This window comes from Babylonia areolata, chromosome 24, assembly GCF_041734735.1.
Source record: "Babylonia areolata isolate BAREFJ2019XMU chromosome 24, ASM4173473v1, whole genome shotgun sequence".
Classification (NCBI taxonomy): Eukaryota; Metazoa; Mollusca; class Gastropoda; order Neogastropoda; family Buccinidae; genus Babylonia; species Babylonia areolata.
Genome location: NC_134899.1, coordinates 9,775,050 through 9,796,610, shown reverse-complemented (window position 1 = coordinate 9,796,610; position 21,561 = coordinate 9,775,050). Strand labels below are relative to the sequence as shown.

The 21,561-nt window shown below is 41.0% G+C and overlaps 1 protein-coding gene across 2 annotated transcripts in view; it reads left to right on the top strand.

The window, feature by feature from the left end:
* LOC143298749 (sorting nexin-5-like) overlaps positions 1–19,733 on the top strand; it is a 30,981-nt gene extending 11,248 nt beyond the window's left edge. For both annotated transcript variants that reach the window (XM_076611686.1, XM_076611684.1), the window contains exons 8-13: positions 3,105–3,189; positions 5,246–5,285; positions 7,723–7,809; positions 11,298–11,387; positions 14,645–14,710; positions 16,486–19,733. In XM_076611686.1, coding sequence (XP_076467801.1) covers positions 3,105–3,189; positions 5,246–5,285; positions 7,723–7,809; positions 11,298–11,387; positions 14,645–14,710; positions 16,486–16,623 — 506 coding nt within the window. In that variant the 3' untranslated portion in view covers positions 16,624–19,733. The remainder of the gene's footprint in view (positions 1–3,104; positions 3,190–5,245; positions 5,286–7,722; positions 7,810–11,297; positions 11,388–14,644; positions 14,711–16,485) is intronic.
* Positions 19,734–21,561: the final 1,828 nt, after the last annotated feature.

Sequence of the window (21,561 nt, the reverse complement as noted above, 5' to 3'; positions counted from 1 at the left end):
TGACTGAGCTGTAAATGACTTCCCATTGCAATGGAGAAACCATTGATAATACAGCTCTCACTTTGCTGTTGGGCCAGCTGTAAGCTTATGTCAGTCTGTGATACAAGCTGAGCGTTGGCATGACGGGCCTAAGTGGCATGATTACACAGGACGTAATGAACATGTATGTAATATAGAAATAATGCACAGTTATAAGTTATTGTCTGAACAAAAAGGTGTATTGTTTAAGAATGAAATCTTTCTTCGACGGGCGCAATAGCCAAGTGGTTAAATCGTTGGACTGTCAATCTGAGGGTCCCGGGTTCGAATCACGGTGACGGCGCCTGGTGGGTAAAGGGTGGAGATTTTTACGATCTCCCAGATCAACATATGTGCAGACCAGCTAGTGCCTCACGGATGTTCAGTGCTGGCACTTTAGTTGGCCCAGCGAAAGTTCATGAACCCAGGAAGTAGGGCATGGATATAAATAAACGTGGCTGACAAACAGGCCGTGCCAGCGGCACTCGCTGTACGCTTGTTCAGCGGTAAATCTGCTTTGTTTCTTTCGCGCATCATCTTCCCGGATGGATTGGAAATAACGACAAAAGAAGTGGGTTTCTACAAAGAATGCAAAATGAGCTTTCCATTGACTCCAAACACAATATATTTTCTTACATAGCAATTGTTGCGGCAACGGTTGAAACATGCATGAAGAAAGAGAAGAGAAGGTCAAGCAGAAACATGATCGCAAAAATCGTAAAATTTAAATCCCTCTCTAAGAAAACATACGCTTATTACAATGAAATCGTAAAAATCACCAAAACATTTAGCATGCCTGCATGCAGATCAGCCCACCCTTTTGAGTTGTAGATTTTTTCTTGTCAGCACAACAAGTGTTTAAATGAACACACTGTAGCATGGTGAGTGCAAGCAGCAGGGGCATGTAGAGCAGGGTGAGTGTAATCGCTGCAGGAAATGTGTGGATGCTATGGAAGCGTGAGAAAAGTGGGGCAGGGGCTGCGGGGCCAAGTGAAACAAAGAAGGCAGTGTCCAGGTTTGGCACGCGGGGCCAGAAATACCGCGCGCGGTGAATGCGCCGGCCAATGCAGAGTGTGGTGGGAAAGTCTGGCATTAAAAAAAGTTTGACCCCAGACGCTAGACGCTGCTCGGAAACTAAAGACGTGGATTTTGTGCTCGGCTGAGCAGCCGTGTGCCTGAACCCCCTTCGTGTGTATATGCAAGCAGAAGATCAAATACGCACGTTAAAGATCCTGTAATCCATGTCAGCGTTCGGTGGGTTATGGAAACAAGAACATACCCAGCATGCACACCCCCGAAAACGGAGTATGGCTGCCTACATGGCAGGGTAAAAACGGTCATACACGTAAAAGCCCACTCGTGTGCATACGAGTGAACGCAGAAGAAGAAGAAGAAGAAGAAATCTTTGTTCATTAGTTGACAGTATCATGACAGCAATGCACACAGCAGGACATTTCACTGTGTCAGGTGTAGTGTATTCCTGGTGGATTTTCTCACCGTGGAGACTTTACTTACATCCTTGTATGGTAGATCATAAGTGGCATGAACTTTTTGTGAACTCTTCTGAGTGTTGTGGGATCAGGCACTTGGTGAAAACCATTTATGTTTGTTTTCTTTGTTTTTTTATGTAGTTGTTTTTTTTTGTTTTTTATCAGATCATTACAAAACATAAAGAAGATAAACAATGAAACATACCTAACAAACGGAAAGCGAATCATAACAGGGAAAAAAAAGAAGAAAGAAAAGAAAAGAAACATATATAACTTTATTAAATTACAAACTGGTCTCAGTACGTAGAGGATGTACGTATGCTTTTTTGTTTTTTATTTTGTTTTTTTGGTTTGACATTGTCAGCTAGATGATCATGCGGACATGTGTATTATTATTGTTGTTGTTAATTATTATTATCAGTGAATATAGCAGTATCATTGGATATGAAGAAAATAAAACTGAAGATACAAACTCAAAAGGAATAGCAAATCACCAGAGAAAGACCAGAAACTAATACATCACAAATACTTCTTTTTAAAGTAATAAAATAGAATAAAATGATAAGTAGATAAACATGACTGACAGTGATACAGTGGATTATGGTTCTTTGTTGTTGCTGTTTTCAGTTGCCACACATGTAAATCGCTTGTTAGGAATTTTATGGTGTAACTGTTGGACAAACAATTAGTTTCTTCTTTATTTTGCCTTGCCGTTAATCGGATGATAGTGTGACAGGAGCAACAGGCAAGTAGTTAGAGTATTTGACTTTCTGTTTGCTGTTTTAAGAGGTTTTAAAGAATTATATTACAAAGGAATACATGTCTTCTTGAAGACTTAAAAAAAAAAATTATTATTATTATTACCCAGGCTTGTAAAACAATTTAGAATATGTTTTGGCTCCTTTTGCAAAAAAAAAAAAAAAAAAAAAAAAAAAAAAAAGGTGATGAATGAAGCACATTTGGAGATTGTTCCACCAGAATTTAGATCGATTATTTAGAAATAATGAAAAAAAATAAAATAAAGACTAGATCCAAATGAGTCTTTGCAACCAAAATCAAAGTTCTGATTTATATGATACTAAAAAAATGCCGTGCTTAATTCATCAGTATTTCTTCAGTTGCTGCCTGTGTCTTTCACTGTCTCTGTGTCTGTGTCTGTGTCTGTGTCTGTCTTTCTTTTCCTCTGTTCTTTTCTGCCTATTTCTGTCTGCGTGCCTGTCTGTCTGTCTGTCTACCTGCCTGCGTGCCTGCCTGTCTGTCTGTCTGTCTGTCTGTCTACCTGTCTGCCTGCTTGTCTGTCTATTTGTCTGCCTGCCTGTCTGTCCGTCTGCCTGTTTGTCTGTCTCTTATGTTGTTTTTATTTATTATTATCATTATTATAATTACTATTATTTTCTTTTTTTTTCTTTCTTTTTTCTTTTTTTCTTCTCAAGGCCTGTCTAAGCGTGTTGGGTTACACTGCTGGTCAGGCATCTGCTTGGCAGATGTGGTGTAGCGTATATGGATTTGTCCGAACGCAGTGACACCTCCTTGAGCTACTGATACTGATGCTGATACTGATACCTGTCTGTCTCAGCTTGTAGTGTGTGTCCACAGGCATGACCAGTGCTCTCCAGAACTTCACGTCAACTCTGGCATCGGTCCTGACTGGTAAAGACGAGTCCACGCAAACTGTCAACAAGTGGGTTGGTTTAAAGTAATCTTTAATCATCCTGTATGTAAAAAAATTAAGTATCCAGATTTGATGTGCAATGGAACTTTTATAAGCCAATGTTTTCTTTTCCCAAGTAGTTAATACTTGTATTATTTGTCAAATGTTCTTTTTATAACCACTTCTTCCCATGAGATTTTTGGTGTGATGATGTTTGTGTGTGTGTGTGTGTTGGTGTTTTGGGTTTTTTTTGTTTTTTTTTTCTGTTTTGTTTTTTGTTTTGTTTTGTTTTTTGGAGGGGGGGTGCTGTGTTGTTGGGTGGGTTTTTTGTTTTTGTTTTTTGTTGTTGTTTTTTGTTTTTGTTGTTGTTGTTATTATTGTTGGATTTTGTGGGGTTTTTTAATTTTATTTTATAAATATCGGTATCTGATGATTGATGTGATTGATTCAGGGGAAAACTGTCCTTGCTGACTCTAACAAAAATCATCCATTGACTTATGCCCTATCTACTTTATCCTATTTTATTTATTATTATTAATGTCTTTAGTTTATTACAATAGTATATGGTGTGAAAAGAAAAGAAAAACTTTAATCATTCAGTGGAGCACATAGATCAGAAATATAAGCAATGACAGAAGAGCACAAACAAGCTGAAAGCTTACAGTTTGCTTATATGTTGCACTTCAAAATAATCTACATTTGTGCATGTGTTAGTTGCTCATATTTGCAGTTCTTCTTCATCGTTCGAGGGCTGCAACTCCCACGTTCACTCGTATGTACATGAAGGGGCTTTTATGTATATGACCGTTTTTACCCCACCTTGCAGGCAGCCATACTTCGTTTTGGAGGTGTGCATGCTCGGAATATTCTTATTTCCATAACCCACCGAACGCTGACATGGATTACAGGATCATTAACATTCGTATTTGATCTTCAGCTTGCCTATACACACGAAGGGAGTTCAGGCACAGGCAGGTCTGCACATATGTTGACCTTGGAGATCGGAAAAATCTCCACCCTTTACCCACTATAGGTGCCATTACAGAGATTCGAACCCGGGACCCTCAGATTGAATGTCCAATGCTTTAACCACTCGGCTGTGGCACCCATCATATGTTGCAAGTCAATTTTAGCATGCATGTGTTCTGATGAACCACACTATTATAAATATTGATCACTTTTTCTTAATGAACAATGGAAGTAATAAAACAAATGAATGAGATAATGGTATTATCAAGCAACATTAACAGGACATTAAATTCATACTCATTATCACCACAGGTATTGCCTGATGAAAGTGAAACATGAAAAGGAAAGTAATTTTAGAAAGTAGGGAAGAAAACAGGGAGGGAGGAAGGGTGGGGGGAAGATGGGATGGGAGGGGAGAAAACAAATAAGATTGCAGGCAGAGAAAAATAGAGGAAAAAAAAAAAAGGGTGACGCTGTCAGTGTTGCGACACGCTCTCCCAGAGCAGAGCAGCCCGAACTTCACACAGAGAAATCTTTATGACAAAAAGAGTACCTAGCAGACGACAGTGCAAGCGACGAACCAGCAGTGACCTCCACCTTCATGCTCCTGAAGTGAAAGCGAGGCTGAAGTCAGTGACAAGATGGCAGAGGAAGTTGTGCTGGTTCTCTTCAACTCAGACACTGAAGACGAAGATTTTAGTTGATTCAGTGAGCAGGATGACGTTGAATAAATGTGACTATCCCTAAATTATGGATCTTATTTTCGTTGTGTTTATTTATTATTTTTTTTGTGGCACTAGCAGTATTTTCGCTTGCTTTTCTTTGTGTTGTTCCCGCTTGTGTTTATTTCATAACCTACAGTATCGACAGCTTTTCTGTTGTCCGATGAAGGGCAGCAGCATCCCCCCCCCCCAGCACCACCTGCATCAGTGAGGCCAACAGCTGGGTTGCCTGTGATCTGACGTCTGGAGGGGGGGGAGGGGGGAAGAGGATGGGAGGGGGTGTGGGGGGGCTGAGAGAGGATGGGACGGGGTCAGCAGGTTACATTAGTCAGTCATACAATTTTCAAATCCTTTCAGACAGCAGTCAGTAAAGTGTGTATGCTTTCTGTCTACAGATTGCTGCTGAGGTTGTCAGAAGCCATGGACAGCTCCAGAGTGAGTACAATGGCGAATTACGTGGGTTGTGAAATTTTCTAGGTACACATGTGTACATGTCTTTCTCGCTTTGCAATTTATTACCCTGCTAGCTATCAGTTTTACTGCTTGTAGGCTGTCCAAGTTCTTGTGTTGGGTGTTCTCAGTCTGTGTGCAACTTACAAGGCAGCCAGCCAGCCCAAGAAACTTGCAGCAGAAGTGGCATTTTGGGATTCTGTGGTAGAATTGGTTAGGTATCTGACTCCTGCTCCAGTGTTCACCCATGAGCAAGATCAACCAGCCAGGACGAATCACATACAGCTTTTGGGATTTTTGAGATGCTCCCCTCTGGTTGATGGTACAGAAGTATAAGGACAAAAACCAATAGCTTTTTCCCCAAAGCAGTCAATGCCCTGTCTCTCAAACAAATCCAGTGTGATAAATAGAATTGTGCAACCAACAACCATCTACCTGAATATCTAGTCATCAGCTCCATCCACATGTAATATGCAGCTTCTGTTCAAACGTGTGTGTGTGTCTGTGTCTGTGTGTGTGGGTGTGTGTGCGCGCGCGTGCATGTGTATGTGTGTGCAGTGCGTGCATGTGTGAGTATGCAGAAGTTTTTATTTTGATATGCACTTGTCTGTATCTTATTTCTACTGTATTTGTGTTCGTGTATGATTTTCGATTTATGTTTGTATCTTGTTATGTACTATCCACCTCGGTACACTTGGTAATAAAGACATATTCTATTCTTCTATTCTATTCTATGATCACAGTTGGAGACCCTATTTCAGTCGGGTGTTGTGTCCTTGGGAAAGGCTTTTTACTCCGATTTTCATCACTCCATGGCTACCAGACTGTGGCCGTGGAAGGTTAACTCTCTCCATGCGAACGGTGAAAGAGACGACGTTAACAGCGTTTCACCCCAATTACCATCATCAAAATATTGCAAGCGAAAGGCTCTTATACTGAAGATGTGAATGTTGACAAAGAATACTACAATTCTGACGACGGAAGCTAAAGGTTGGGTCATTCAGACACCCACTGGCAGGAGAGGATTGGGCTCCACCTTCGTATGCCAGGCCCTAGACTAAGAGAGATATATGGAAGAAAATAGATCTGACAAAGACACACAGCTCACACGGACCTCCATAGCAACATCGTCATCATCATCGTCATCCTCCTTCTCCTTCATCGTCATCAATATAAACAAAACAGTCTCAAAGTCTGTGACCTTTCATGCCCTGTTCTCATGGTGACCTCAGTTTCGATACCCCTCCACTTCCGTCCTTGGGGTGAGTCCTGTCAATGTCGTTAGTGTCGGCAGATTCATGGGGGGCTGTTGTTTGAGGGATGTGGTGGCGGTCTCCACTCTGGGAGAAACGCTCACTCAGTCTGGCTCCGCGACTAAGCCATTATTGTCGTTAGTAGGGGGATTAGTAGGTGGTGTCCTAAGTACGTTAAAACAGAACAGGCACCACTGAACACCACCGAAGTGACTCAGCATCAGTGCAGGGTGTCCTCTGGTGTGTGGCCTCCAGGCGACCTAACATCGATGGTTCCCTGTGGACTGCCGACGCTGGAACTGCGACGGACGAACCCGGGTGTGGCCGTGTATGGGGGAATCTAAATGAGCGGCGTGGGAGTAATGCCACTGAAACGGCGCAGATGATGGGGCAGCAAACAAAAAAAAACAAAAAAAAAGACACACAGCTTCGAACAACTGCTGCTTTGCCCTTCCTATAAGCTGGAACGCACACAGTTTAAAAAAAGATACAGAGAAACAGACCGTCAGTGAATGAAACTTCCTGAAAAAAAGGAAGTCCCCAGCTTATTTTACCTAACCTTTGATGTACATTGTGGGTCTGGCAGACCCCTTTAGAATATTTTTGTCTTAATCTTTTCAGAATCCAATTTACATTTGTTTTACGCTATATGGTGTGATTGTGTTTATTTTTTTAGGTCTGTATTGTTTTCTTCAGTTTAACGTCTATTCACTATAAGTGTTTTTTGACGGAAAGGAGTAGTGTATAAAGGAAAGGGAATGCATGTGAATATTAGTGTAAAAAAAATAAATAAATAAAAATAAAAAGTTCATGTTATGTATCAGAGGAAAAGTATATTATAAGAAAAAGTCTAAAGAGGTTGTAGTGTGTATTGAATGAGTTGTCATGGGAAGGAGAATATATATATGCATATCAACAAGTATTAACCTACAACAATGTAAATATAAATAACAGTATTAAATATAATGCATCAAAGGAGGATACCAACTGGACTGGAGTTTAAAATTTCTGAAAACATTCTAAGCAATGAATAATCATTCAAAATCTTTTTTCATTGGCTAATGACATTTTGGAAGAAAAGTCATCAACTACAGCTTTTGGAAGTAACTGTCTTATGCTCGCTCAGTGAATGAGTAGTCTGTATTGTCTTTGTTCTCATGTGTCCACAGAAAGGCCTGGAGACAGTCTCACAAGCAGATGAAAAACTGTTGGGCTCCGAGTTGGATTTTCTCGCTCGTTACCTGGACTCTGTCAGGGTGAGTGTTTGTACTGTTACATGGACTCTGTCAGGGTGAGTGGTGTGTTACATGGACTCTGTCAGGGTGAGTGGTGTGTTACATGGACTGTCAGGGTGAGTGGTGTGTTACATGGACTCTGTCAGGGTGAGTGGTTGTACTGTTACATGGACTGTGTCAGGGTGAGTGGTGTGTTACATGGACTCTGTCAGGGTGAGTGGTGTGTTACATGGACTGTCAGGGTGAGTGGTGTGTTACATGGACTCTGTCAGGGTGAGTGGTGTGTTACATGGACTGTCAGGGTGAGTGGTGTGTTACATGGACTGTCAGGGTGAGTGGTGGTACTGTTACATGGACTCTGTCAGGGTGAGTGGTTGTACTGTTACATGGACTCTGTCAGGGTGAGTGGTTGTACTGTTACATGGACTGTCAGGGTGAGTGGTGTGTTACATGGACTGTCAGGGTGAGTGGTGTGTTACATGGACTGTCAGGGTAAGTGGTGTGTTACATGGACTGTCAGGGTGAGTGGTGGTACTGTTACATGGACTGTCATGGTGAGTGGTGTGTTACATGGTCTGTCATGGTGAGTGGTGTGTTACATGGACTGTCATGGTGGGTGGTGTGTTACATGGACTCTGTCAGGGTGACTGGTGTGTTACATGGTCTGTCATGGTGAGTGGTGTGTTACATGAACTGTCAGGGTGAGTGGTGTGTTACATGGACTGTCAGGGTGAGTGGTGGTACTGTTACATGGACTATCATGGTGAGTGGTGTGTTACATGGACTGTCAGGGTGAGTGGTGGTACTGTTACATGGACTGTCGGGGTGAGTGGTGTGTTACATGGACTGTCATGGTGAGTGGTGGTACTGTTACATGGACTGTCATGGTGAGTGGTGTGTTACATGGTCTGTCATGGTGAGTGGTGGTACTGTTACATGGACTGTCATGGTGAGTGGTGTGTTACATGGTCTGTCAGGGTGAGTGGTGTGTTACATGGACTGTCATGGTGGGTGGTGTGTTACATGGACAGTCATGGTGGGTGGTGTGTTACATGGTCTGTCAGGGTGAGTGGTGTGTGTTACATGGTCTGTCAGGGTGAGTGGTGTGTGTTACATGGACTGTCAGGGTGGGTGGTGTGTTACATGGACTGTCAGGGTGAGTGGTGTGTTACATGGACTGTCAGGGTGAGTGGTGTGTTACATGGACTGTCAGGGTGAGTGGTGGTACTGTTACATGGACTGTCAGGGTGAGTGGTGTGTTACATGGACTGTCAGGGTGAGTGGTGTGTTACATGGACTGTCAGGGTGAGTGGTGTGTTACATGGACTGTCAGGGTGAGTGGTGGTACTGTTACATGGTCTGTCATGGTGAGTGGTGTGTTACATGGACTGTCAGGGTGAGTGGTGTGTTACATGGACTGTCAGGGTGAGTGGTGGTACTGTTACATGGACTGTCAGGGTGAGTGGTGTGTTACATGGACTGTCATGGTGAGTGGTGGTACTGTTACATGGACTGTCAGGGTGAGTGGTGTGTTACATGGACTGTCAGGGTGGGTGGTGTGTTACATGGACTGTCAGGCTGAGTGGTGTGTTACATGGACTGTCAGGGTGACTGGCGTGTTACATGGACTGTCAGGGTGACTGGTGTGTTACATGGACTGTCAGGGTGAGTGGTGTGTTACATGGACTGTCAGGGTGACTGGTGGTACTGTTACATGGACTGTCAGGGTGAGTGGTGGTACTGTTACATGGACTGTCAGGGTGAGTGGTGGTACTGTTACATGGACTGTCAGGGTGAGTGGTGTGTTACATGGTCTGTCAGGGTGAGTGGTGGTACTGTTACATGTGTTACATGGACTGTCAGGGTGAGTGGTGTGTTACATGGACTGTCAGGGTGAGTGGTGTGTTACATGGACTGTCAGGGTGAGTGGTGTGTTACATGGACTGTCAGGGTGAGTGGTGGTACTGTTACATGGACTGTCAGGGTGAGTGGTGTGTTACATGGACTGTCAGGGTGAGTGGTGTGTTACATGGACTGTCAGGGTGAGTGGTGTGTTACATGGACTGTCAGGGTGACTGGTGTGTTACATGGACTGTCAGGGTGAGTGGTGTGTTACATGGACTGTCAGGGTGAGTGGTGTGTTACATGGACTGTCAGGGTGAGTGGTGTGTTACATGGACTGTCAGGGTGAGTGGTGTGTTACATGGTCTGTCATGGTGAGTGGTGTGTTACATGGACTCTGTCAGGGTGAGTGGTGTGTTACATGGACTGTCATGGTGGGTGGTGTGTTACATGGACTCTGTCAGGGTGAGTGGTGTGTTACATGGACTGTCAGGGTGAGTGGTGTGTTACATGGACTGTCAGGGTGAGTGGTGTGTTACATGGACTGTCAGGCTGAGTGGTGTGTTACATGGACTGTCAGGGTGAGTGGTGTGTTACATGGACTGTCAGGGTGACTGTTGGTACTGTTACATGGACTGTCAGGGTGAGTGGTGGTACTGTTACATGGACTGTCAGGGTGACTGTTGGTACTGTTACATGGACTGTCAGGGTGAGTGGTTATACTGTTACATGGACTGTCAGGGTGAGTGGTGGTACTGTTACATGGTCTGTCATGGTGAGTGGTGTGTTACATGGACTGTCAGGGTGAGTAGTGTGTTACATGGTCTGTCAGGGTGAGTGGTGTGTTACATGGACTGTCAGGGTGAGTGGTGTGTTACATGGACTGTCAGGGTGAGTGGTGTGTTACATGGACTGTCAGGGTGAGTGGTGGTACTGTTACATGGACTGTCAGGGTGAGTGGTGGTACTGTTACATGGACTGTCAGGGTGAGTGGTGTGTTACATGGACTGTCAGGGTGAGTGGTGTGTTACATGGACTGTCAGGGTGAGTGGTGTGTTACATGGACTGTCAGGGTGAGTGGTGTGTTACATGGACTGTCAGGGTGAGTGGTGGTACTGTTACATGGACTGTCAGGGTGAGTGGTGAGTTACATGGACTCTGTCAGGGTGAATGGTGGTGAAAACAAAGTTGAAAACACTATCAGATAGATTGAGAAAGGAAACTATTTAAATTTCAAATTACATAGTACCATTACACAGTACCCTGCTTATCCACTGACCTTACCTCTGTTACTGTACCTTTTTGTTTTTCTACTTGTGTCTATTCCTTTATCTGCCATGTCCATACAAACATATTTTATCTTCTTTTGTTTTTATGGGTTGAAGTAAATTTCAGGCTTTGACTGTGAAATGCAAGGAAGCACTAGAATCATACGGCATTGAATGAAACCTGCAAAAAAAAAACCAACATAAAAAAACCCAACAAACATTACAATGATAACCTTGCTAACAGATGCTGTACATGATAATTATATCTTAAAAATTGAAAAGTGGAACTGACTTTCTCGCCCTTCTAAGCAGACAGTTAACTTTCTTTTGTAACTGAACTTGATTTTGACAGGAAATTACTTTTTATTAGGTCATACAGTTTTGGTTTTCTTTTTGCAGGAAATGCTTTTCCGAAGGACGTGTTTGATGATCAATTTTGAAGATGCCGCACGTGCCCTGGACAAAGCTAAGCCACAGAAAAAAGAAGCAGTATGTAAATTAGTTACTATTTGTTTTCGTCAACAACAACAACAAAGATGTAATGGTATTTATACAGACCTGCCAACCCTTATCAAGACAAGTGGAGTGATGGCATAGAGGTAACGCATCCGCCTAGGAAGCGAGAGAGAATCTGAGCGCGCTGGTTCGAATCACGGCTCAGCCGCCGATATTTTCTCCCCCTCCACTAGACCTTGAGTGGTGGTCTGGACGCTAGTCATTCGGATGAGACGATAAACCGAGGTCCCGTGTGCAGCATGCACTTAGCGCACGTAAAAGAACCCACGGCAAGAAAAGGGTTGTTCCTGGCAAAATTCTGTAGAAAAATCCACTGCGATAGGAAAAACAAATAAAACTGCACGCAGGAAAACATACAAAAAAATTGGGTGGTGCTGTAGTATGGCGACGCGCTCTCCCTGGGGAGAGCAGCCCGAATTTCACACAGAGAAATCTGCTGTGATAAAAAGAAATACAAATACAAATACATGTAGAGAAGCATTTTCATCATGAGCATTGCGAACCAGCATCTGACAGCAACAGCACCAACACTCAGTCATAGTCCGACTGCCATTTCAAAAGGACAAAATAATCAACAGTGTGGCTACTTTTTTTAAAAAATTTCAACATGCCAGGAGGTTTTGATGTGTTGTAAAGCATTGTTCATTCCACCGTGTGACACTTTGAAGTCAAATCAACACACAGAGCTCAGAGCGCAGTCTGAACATGCAGAAGAAAGCCTAATGCACAGGTATTCTTTGCTGTAAGCTTCATGGTAGCACTGCATGGATGCTGCTTGAATTTTGAATCTTAATCATATTGTATTACTGTTTGTTACGACATATTTCTGTCTGTGAACTTTGCGTTGCTTTCCCGACGAGACCATGTCACCATTGTGGAGCACTACCTTTGTTTTTGTTTTTTTTTTCTCTGTTTGCATGTTAATTTGTTTTCACAAAGTGATTTTCTTCAGAATTTTGCCAGAGACAAGCATTAATTGCCATGGATCCTTTTATGTGTGCAAAAGTACGTACTGCACACAGAGCTTTGGTTTATCATCTCATCCAAAAGACCTACCATCCAAACAATCACTCAAGGTCTAGTGTAGGGGGAGTTAAAATATCTGTCCGTATATGGGATTCTTCTTCTTCTTCTTCTTCTTCTTCGTTCGTGGGCTGCAACTCCCACGTTCACTCGTATGCACACGAGTGGGCTTTTACGTGTATGACCGTTTTTACCCCGCCATGTAAGCAGCCATACTCCGTTTTCGGGGGTGTGCATGCTGGATATGTTATTGTTTCCATAACCCACCAAACGCTGACATGGATTACAGGATCTTTAACGTGCGTATTTGATCTACTGCTTGCATATACACACGAAGGGGGTTCAGGCACTAGCAAGTCTGCACATATGTTGACCTGGGAGATAGTAAAAATCTCCACCCTTCACCCACCAGGCGCCGTCACCGTGATTCGAACCCGGGACCCTCAGATTGACAGTCCAACGCTTTAACCACTCGGCTATTGCACCCGTCGTACATGGGATTCGAACCCATGGACACTTGCTTCATAGTCATGCTCTTTACCACAAGGCTACCAGTACAGTTTTGCAACTACAGCATCGCATTTTTATTGTGAGCGAAGTGTCGTTCGTAGCATTCTGAAACTCAGTGGAGCATGCTACACTCAAAACATAGTGGTTGTCAGGTCTGTTCAAAATTGGATGGATGGATGGTTATCCAGGAAACATCTGCTTGCTTGCATGCATACATGTTAACATGTCAAACACACACACACACACACACACACACACACACACACACACACGCTCACACACACACACACACACACACACACACACACACACACACACACGCTTTCAGGAATGGCAAAACATTTGCATATTAAAAAACCTTCACACACACATGCATTCATAAAGATTGTCTTTATACATATGTGGTTTATCTATTATTTCTTTGTTTATTCTCCACTGTTAATTTTAGTTGTTTTCTACTCATTTGTGCATGTGTGTATGGTTGAGTATGGTTACGTCATTCTAGGCATGGCTGCATGTAAACGGGCGATTACCAGCATATTGAGTGTAACTTTACTAAGAGAAATGCAGTATATAAATGTCATTTATTATTATTATTATTCTGGTTGTTATTATTATCATAATATAATGTGTGTGTGTGTGTGTGTGTGTGTGTGTGTGTGTGTGTGTGTGTGTGTGTGTGTTTCTGCCTCTGTGTGTATGTCTGTTGGTTTCATTTTAACTGTCAGGATCCAATGAAAACTCAGTCCTGTCAACTTATTCCTACTGATGCTGTCATGCATTTGTAGAACCTAGAAACCATGAGTGACAGGATGATATAGCATGCTCTTCAATTGTTTATGTCACTTCTGGTGTTGACGTAACCTTCCCAACATGATGTATGATTCGTGTGGTACCATAATGATTAAAATAATAATAATGATATTTTAGTTTATGTAGTACCTTTGCATGTAAAACATGTTCATTTGTGGTGTTCATTGCAACAACCTATGTGTAAAACATGCATTCAGACTCTAAAGTGGAAACTTACATGCATAGCCCTGCAGAGACATCCAACCAAACCCTAAATTATGTACATACACATACAAAAATCATCGTACACAACACTCCATGTTATATTTTCTTCACAATACCTAAATCATCAACATATTATGTTCATGTACTGGATGTGAGCATTTCTGTTTCTGATTTCTTGTTGTTGTTCAGGAGGAAGGTGGCAGAATGGTTAAGACGCTCAGCTGCCAATACAGAGAGTCCGTGAGGGTGTGGGTTCGAATCCCGCTCTCGCCCTTTCTCCTAAGTTTGACTGGAAAATCAAACTGAGCATCTAGTCTTTCGGATGAGACGATAAACCGAGGTCCCGTGTGCAGCACGCACTTGGCGCACTGAAAAAGAACCCATGGCAACGAGAGTGTTGTCCTCTGGCGAAATTACGTAAAATGAAATCCACTTTCATAGGTACACAAATATGTAAGCATGCACTCAAGGCCTGACTAAGCGCGTTGGGTTATGCTGCTGGTCAGGCATCTGCTCAACAGATGTGGTGTAGCGTGTATGGATTTGTCCGAACGCAGTGACGCCTCCTTGAGAAAGTGAAACTGAAACTGAAACTGTTGTTGCTCTAAACAGATGACGTTGAGAAACGAAGGTAAATATCCACTCTGTCAAATAACAGTGTGAGTACTGTGTCTTTTCAGGCAGAGGAACTGAAGACCACCACTGAAGCAGCCTATGACAAGTGTTCAGAAAATGCCAGACGAGAAGTGAGTGCATGATCTGTTGTTGCGTAGAGGACATTTTTGTTCTTTTTTTTTTTTTAGTTAGTCTTCTTATGGTTTCAGACAAGCGGAAATGTAAAAATAGTGTGTGTGTGTATGTGTAAGTAGCTGTGGTTGTATGTGTTTAAGTAGGGCTGGATTGGGGGGTGCTATTTGAGGGTGTGTGTGTTGGGGGTGGGTAGATGGGTGGGTGGTTAAGTATCTGTGGTTGTATGTGTGTATGTAGGGTTGGTTTATTGGGTGCTATGTGTGTGTGTGTGTGTGTGTGTGTGCGTGCGTGCATGGGTGTGTGTGTGTGTGTGTGTGTGTGTGTGTGTGTGTGAACTGAGCCCTGAAAATGATCTTTGTTTTCAACGGGACATCCCCTGTGCAAGCAATGACCATCACACACAGCCATGTCCTGGATTTTCCTTCAGAACCATTGTATTCTCCTTCACAATCCAGCACAGAAATCCTGGGTTTTGTCATGGTGGGAGAGAAAAGGTCTTCTGCAGTCTTGTAGAGGGGGGGTGTGGGGGGGAGAAAGAAAAAAAAGTCATCAATTTGGTCCTTATTCATCACAGTTTTTCACAGAATATTTCTTGTGATCATTTTCCTGGGCAGTTATGTTTTGAGGAACCGTGCTGTCCTTTCTTGACTGTTTTCTTTGTTGACTCATACCACTGTAGGTATGTGTTAACTCGTACCATGATTACTTCCTCTGTGGACCAGGTATGAGTATTCTCGTACCAACACAAAGTTCTGATTTTATTTATTGACTTACTTGTGTAAACAAAGTGAGTCTATGTTTTAACCTGGTGTTCGGTTGTCTGTGTGTGTGTGTGTGTCTGTGGTAAACATTAACATTGCCATTTTCTCTGCAAATACTTTGTCAGTTGACACCAAATTAGGCATAAAAATAGGAAAAATTCAGTTCTTTCCAGTCATCTTGTTTAAAACAATATTGCACCTCTGGGATGGGCACAAAAAATTTTTAAAAAAGAAGCCAAAGTCTCCTTCTCCAACTTTCCATCACATGTTATCGTGTATTGTCGATTGAATATAGGATTGAACGGGCAGGTCAACAACTTGAAACAAAATTGTGTCGTTTGCGTTCGCGAAGAATATGAGCACGCACTTTGAATGTGTATAAATATGTGCACGCAATGTGTTCAGTTCAGTTTAAAAACAAAATTAAATAATCTCAGGTGCTTGTATCAAAATGTGTGGTAATGTTCAATTCGGTTTAGAAACAAAATTAAATAATCTCAGAGTGTGTGTAATAAAATATGTGGTAATGTTCAATTCAGTTTAAAAACAAAATTAAATAATCTCAGAGTGTGTATCAAAATGTGTGGTAACATATATATTCAATTCAGTTTAAAAACAAAATTAAATAATCTCAGAGTGTGTATCAAAATGTGTGGTAACATATATATTCAATTCAGTTTAAAAACAAAATTAAATAATCTCAGAGTGTGTATCAAAATGTGTGGTAACATATATATTCAATTCAGTTTAAAAACAAAATTAAATAATCTCAGGTGCATGTATCAAAATGTGTGGTAATGTTCAATTTTTATTCGGTTTAAAAACAAAATTAAATAATCTCAGAGTGTGTGTATCAAAATGTGTGATAACATTCAATTCGGTTTAAAAACAAAATTAATCTCCAGGTGCTTAATTGTGTCAAAATGTGGGGTAATGTTGAGTTCAGTTTAAAAACAAAATCAGTCTCTGGGTGCTTGTGTCAAAACATGTGGTGTGGTGTCTGTTGACAGCTGAAGAACTTCATGCGTCATCGTACGCTGACTCTGCAAGAGGGACTGGTGGGCTTCACAGAGTCACAGATCAGAACGTCCCGCGAGATTTACACGCAAGTTCTCAGCATTCTCAAAGAAGTTCAGGCTGATGAGTAGATGAAAGTAGAGAGTGCTTGCAAGTGTTTGTGTGTGGAGGTGTGCACTTTTCCTGTATTTATTTTTCTTGTTAAAAAAAAATGTTTTTATTGACAATGTGCTGCTTGTGTTTCTGGCCTGTTAGAATTTATTTAACTCAGAAAATTATCTTTTGACCATGGTTGGGCACCATGGGTCTCTTATGATGTATGGTGTCTAGCTGTGGTCAAGAGGTCCTTTTTTTCACAGACCTACAAATGTCTCCTAACGTTTCTTCGCTCCAGGAGTCAGAGGCTTGAAATTCCAGGATGTTCTGAATGTCTTCGTGTGCAGTATGTGTGAACACTCTCAGAACGTTCATCCACAGAACAAAGAAGAAAATGCATGTTGTTGTTTTTTTCAGCTCTGACAGCATAGGAATGGGTATTGCCACACTAAAGGATGCTGACTGCATCACCTTGATGTGAAATGGATCCTTGTCAAGCCAGGAAAGCTTGCTAAGACTTGCAAAATGCAATGATGAAGAGGGTTAAAAATTGGGAGTGCATTGTTTGAATTTTGTTCCACATACATTTTACTACCTGGCAAGTGAACTTACATACTTTTTCTTCATTCATGGGCTGCAACTCCCACATTCACTCGTATGTCCACCAGTAGGCTTTTACGTGTATGACTGTTTTTACCCCACCATGTTGGTGTGTAGACACTTCATGTCTATAGATTGAAGTGCACTGGCATAAATACACCTCTTCATTTGTGTGCACCCGTGTGCGTGTGTGTGTGTTTGAGCATGTTATGTCGTATGTACGTTCAGGTTTCAAACGGACAACTGTATACGTTTTATAATTGTATTTAATCCAGAATTATGGGACCATTGAACTTCATTTTGTACCCTATCAGTACAACGGCACTGAAGTTTCTTCAACAGCAGTGTGCACTGTCAAATCCATTCCTCACGCACAAAGTGCCATCAGTCCCCTTGGAAATACTTGACAATGTTTGAACAAAATAGAGGCGAAAGCAAACAGGCTAAAAGTACAGAGTGACACTACAGCTGATTGATAAAGTGAAACTGAACGTGCCCACTGCAGCATGGACATACCTGTGCTCAGTCCAAGAGAAGCAGCCGGGTGTTATGGATATAAGTCAGTGCTCGGGATACAAAGTGTTGAATGTACACTCCTCATCAGAATAAAGATGTTGCAAGTCAGGTAGCTGGGAAAGAAGGAAATAATACTTTACTTTGTTGTTGTTGTTTCAGTCTCATCTCTTGCGCTGTTTCAGTGATGTCCATCCTGAATCTCCCACACAGATCCACACCCGCCCCTCTCTGTGGCACTCCAGACATGGCTACCCCAGAATTAGTATTCAGTATTACAGCCTCAGTTTTAAAAAAATGTCAGGAACACAGTGTAAATTCGTTTGTAGCCATAGAACAATACATACAGAGACAACAACACAAAAAAAGCTCTGTCATGCTGCACAGCTGTAGATGGCACTAGCTGATTTTGACATATGCAGTGTTCGAAGTTCTGCACCCATCCTTTTCTTCTGTGCTTAAAATCTGTTCACTGTATTTGTCACACGCGCTCCTCTTCTTCACCATGTTGGTTTGCCGCTTCATCTTGTGGTCTTTCTGAATTTCCAGAATGCTGATGCATGCATGTCTAAGCTGCCAATGCAATCCTCTGAAGGGATCAACTGTGCTCTGTCCCCACCGCCCCCCGGCCCCAAACCCCCTCCATTTCCCACATATTACTTACTTTGTTATAACGTGTCCACATTTTTGTTGGGTTTCTGGAACAAATATGGACAAACCAGGATGGTTGGCATGTCTGACAGCCATACCCACACCCCTCAGTGGCAGTCTGACTTTCAGATATTAAGATTAATACTACAGCATCATCCCTTCCACACAATGCCCAAACTTGCCATCAGTATTCACCATTTTGTGAGTGGAGCCACCTTTATTTTCCATAAAGGCATTTGTGTTTGTGAGATATTTGTTTTTTGTCCTTGCCAACAAAGACATACGTGTATGTGTATATATAAGTATCTTTGTTTTACCTTTAAAAGGTTTTTCATGTGATTTAATGTTCATGTAATGGTCATATTTTCTTCTGGAATTTGGGGTGATGTTTATGTGTCATTTATCTTTTTTTTTTTCCTGTGGAGAAGTCAGTGTTTTGAAATGACTGCTTAGAGTTCTGTGATTGACAGACCATTTTGCCATATGTTGCATTACACATCATGGTCACACCACTCCAACATATGCTGAAAGGTAAATTATTCGCAACTAGTCAAATTTCAATGTGATACAAGTCTTCGGTTTTAGAAGATGATCTGTGTTCTTTCATCGGGATATGTGGATGTGTCATTTGGACTAGCAATATTTTGTGTACTGCAACTTTTTTTTTTCAATTTGGTTGCTACAAATTTTTGCAATGGAGTAGAAATACTGTGTTTGTAACACACATAAAATCAAAAGAAGAAAGCAAGCAGTACTTCTTGGTAAATGTGACAAATAGTTCTGCACTTATCCATGTACCATAAACTTTTTCAGCAAACTGAAATCAAAACATGTTGTGACATATGGTTGGAAAGTGTACCTTCTGTTGACATGTTTTCTGATTAAAGGATTGTGAAAATGTTGAATTTGTCCCCCTGAATACTCGCCATAATATAATACAATTCTAAAGGTCCAAAATGTGTTGTTGGTGTGTAGTTTTTATACATCTTTACTTTTTCTGTTGATCCAAATCAATGTTGCCATTTGATTTTGTTTCACAATAGTAAACAGCTAGTCCACTACTTGCACATAAATTGAAGTTTCAAGTTTTGATAAACCTTGAACTCTATAAAAAAAAGAAAAGAAAAAAAAGAAAATGGCCAACTTATGAACATACAATGTAAACAGCAAAGTTATAAAAAGTTGTCAAACAAAATTAAATGACATTTCCCTTTTATTTTTAACTTGTTTATTTCAACAGTACATTTTTGCTAATGTTTAGTAAAGAGCAGAACTTGAAAACAGATTCTGGAGCAAGATACGGTTGTTGTTGTTTTTTTTCACTCTTTTTACATCATCCAGCATACTTTGGATTTTCCATGATAAAATGAATTGTCTCCAATCACTGACATTTTATTCTCTTTGCAAGAATGGAGAGTGCTTGTGTTCATTTATTGTCTTGTATAGTCACAGACTCTTGTCATGCTGCTTCAGGAAGGAGGGGTGGGTGTGGAGTATATTGTCCTTACCCGACACTCATTGTTATTCTTTTTTATAGTCTGAATATTTATTCAGTTTTCCAAGTGCTTTTTTTCAAATTGATTTTGTCCATTATTGCTGTGGTTAATTTAAAATGCGCTGTGTGCCTAAAGCACAAGGGACCTTTCTCATACGTTACTGGCACCCACATTACTCGGTGTAAAAAGTTAAATGGAACTGGAAAAATAAAAAAAATGAACAAAATAAAACAAACAAACAAACCCCCCCCCCCAAAAAAAAAACCCCAGATTCAGAGCTGTGATCTTGTTTATTTGGTGAACCCATTCATTCATTACATTATCACTGTGTATGTTTACATCATATTATTATGGAATGCAGTAATTTTTCTTCTTTTTTTTTTTTTCCTTCTTCTATAGAAATAATGTGCTATATGACTATGCAATGATTTTTGGAATGCCCATATGAAACTAAGTGATTGCTGCCTCAGTCACTATAACGCAGAGATCATGAAGTTTTTTCAAATATTTGTGTCCACGTGCTCACAAAGTTTAATGTTAAGAAAATGCTCTGTAATAAGGAAGTCATCAATCTTAACAATTTAATCTGTTCATGTGTTTGCATGTATATGTCTGCAGAACCTGATGGAAATGTTTCATGTTCAAGGTCATGAATAATCATATTATTATTATAGACATTTCCCTTTTGTCCATATAAGCCTCCCAAAAGAAAAATGAAGGAACCCGTAGTTTTATTACAGGCAAACACTCAGGCTGTTTGTTTTTTTCTTTTTGCCACAAAGGTTCTATTCTCTTAATACGTTATAATTCACAAGGCTTTTACAAAGTATTTTCACACACATCAAATATGACAACATTAATCATTAGTACTAATGCTTCAGATTATGATGATACAAGGGTTTGCTATGTGTATATATAATTTGACATGCTCATGAGACAAAATATACATATTAAAAAAAATTAGACATACCAGACATAATTGTAGTGCCTTTAGATTATTTTCCAATATTTTTTAGTGCCTTGAAATAATTTTTGATGCTTTTGATATGGAAAGATGTTTGAATGAGCTCAGACCCTTTATATATATATATATACTTTTTTTGGGGGGATATATTTCTTTCAGCAATATGTGTCTAGTGTCATTATTTTCTCTTTTTTTTTTTTTTTGCATATATGACTTTAGGTGTTGGCAAATTTTTGAATCTTGTATGCCTGTTAGTGTACATAATTTTGTTTATCATTTTTGATGTTTTTAGATTTTTTAAATCCTGTCAAAAAAAATTGATGGAATGGGCAAAATCAGAGACACATTCTAGATTTATTGCTTGAATTTGACTGTATCTGTGCCTGATTTTATTTTTCCAGCCCCCCCCCTCCCCATCCGCCCCGCCCCCCCTCAGGTTTTAAACCCTGATCTGGCTGGCTGTGGTCAGCTGGGTTATAAGAAAAAAAATATTTAGGTTGTAAAAACTAATGTGGAGTAGTGGTTGGCAAGAATCATGTCATGTATCATGAAAGGAAATTTTCTATCTAAAATTACGTTTAAATAACATACTTACTGTGACCCACTAGTGCAGACTCCGGCAGGGATCAGACATTCCTGTCCTGTGCAAACTACTATCCGCCTATGCGAAGAAAACGAAAGTAGCTACGGCCGATAACCTCCCGGAAGTAGGTAACCTCCCCTTTGCCCCCCTGACTAGCGCCCTCTTT